Consider the following 1598-nt stretch of genomic DNA (forward strand, 5'->3'; position numbering starts at 1 on the left):
GGTCGTGATGGCGGTGGTAGTGGTAGTGATGGTGGTGGTGGTGATGATGATGGTGATGATGGTGATGATGGTGGTGATGGTGGTGATGATGATGATGATGGTAGTGATGATGATGATGGTGGTAGTGATGGTGATGATGGTGATGATGATGATGGTGGTAGTGATGGTGGTAGTGATGGTAGTGATGGTGGTGATGGTGATGATGATGGTGATGATGATGGTGGTAGTGATGGTGATGATGATGGTGATGATGGTGGTGATGGTGATGATGATGGTGATGATGATGGTGGTGGTGATGGTGATGATGGTGGTGATGGTGATGATGGTGATGATGGTGATGGTGGTGATGGTGATGATGGTGATGGTGGTGATGATGATGATGGTGATGATGATGATGATGGTGGTAGTGATGATGGTGATGGTGATGATGATGGTGGTAGTGATGATGATGATGGTGATGATGGTGATGATGATGGTGATGATGGTAGTGATGATGGTGGTAGTGATGATGATGGTGGTAGTGATGATGATGGTGGTAGTGATGATGATGATGGTGATGATGGTGATGATGATGGTGATGATGGTAGTGATGATGGTGGTAGTGATGATGATGGTGGTAGTGATGATGATGATGATGGTGGTAGTGATGGTGGTAGTGATGATGATGATGGTGATGATGGTGATGATGATGGTGATGATGGTTGTTATGATGGTGGTAGTGATGATGATGGTGGTAGTGATGATGATGATGATGGTGGTAGTGATGATGATGGTGGTAGTGATGATGATGATGGTGATGATGGTGATGATGATGGTGATGATGGTAGTGATGATGGTTGGGTTGATGGTGATGATGATGGTGGTAGTGATGATGATGATGATGGTGGTAGTGTTGATGATGGTGGTAGTGTTGATGATGATGATGGTGTTGATGATGGTGATGATGATGATGATGATGACCTCACTGACATTCCCCCCCAGGGGCTCCGCACGCCGCGCTGCTCTCCGGGGGAGCGGCGCCCAGCGACACGACGCCACTCGGCAGCTCTACAGCCAGAGCACACAGCCTCGTCAGTGTGGGGGGTGGTGGTGGTGGTGGTGATGGTGGTGGGGGTGGTGGTGGTGGTTGTGGTAGTGGTTGTCGTGATGGTTGCTGTGGTGGTGGTTGTGGTGGTTGTGGTGGTTGCTGTGGTGGTTATGGTGGTTGTGGTGGTTGTGGTGGTTGCTGTGGTGGTTGTAGTGGTGTGGTTGTAGTGGTGGTGGTTGTGGTGGTGGTTGTCGTGATGGTTGCTGTGGTGGTGGTTGTGGTGGTTGTGGTGGTTGTGGTGGTTGTTGTGGTGGTTGTGGTGGTTGTGGTGTTTGTGATGGTTGTGGTTTGTGGTGGTTGTCGTGGTGGTGGTTGTGGTGGTGGTTGTTGTGATGGTTGCTGTGGTGGTGGTTGTGGTGGTTGTGGTGGTTGTGGTGGTTGCTGTGGTGGTTGTGGTGGTGGTGTTTTGTGATGGAGGTGGTTGTGGTGGTTGTGGTGGTGGTGGTTGTGGTTGTGGTGGTTGTGGTTGTGGTGGTGGTGGTTGTGGTTGTGGTGGTTGCTGTGGTGGTGG

The 1598-nt window shown here is 50.3% G+C and overlaps 1 protein-coding gene across 1 annotated transcript in view; it reads right to left on the bottom strand.

The window, feature by feature from the left end:
* Positions 1 to 961: 961 nt before the first annotated feature.
* Positions 962 to 1598, bottom strand: part of LOC144953852 (thrombomodulin-like) — an 18132-nt gene continuing 17495 nt past the window's right edge. The window contains exon 10 of the mRNA XM_078884507.1: positions 962 to 1047. Within this exon, the coding sequence (XP_078740633.1) occupies positions 962 to 1047 (86 nt within the window). The remainder of the gene's footprint in view (positions 1048 to 1598) is intronic.

Source organism: Lampetra fluviatilis (genome assembly GCF_964198595.1).
Source record: "Lampetra fluviatilis chromosome 48 unlocalized genomic scaffold, kcLamFluv1.1 SUPER_48_unloc_1, whole genome shotgun sequence".
Taxonomy (NCBI): domain Eukaryota; kingdom Metazoa; phylum Chordata; class Hyperoartia; order Petromyzontiformes; family Petromyzontidae; genus Lampetra; species Lampetra fluviatilis.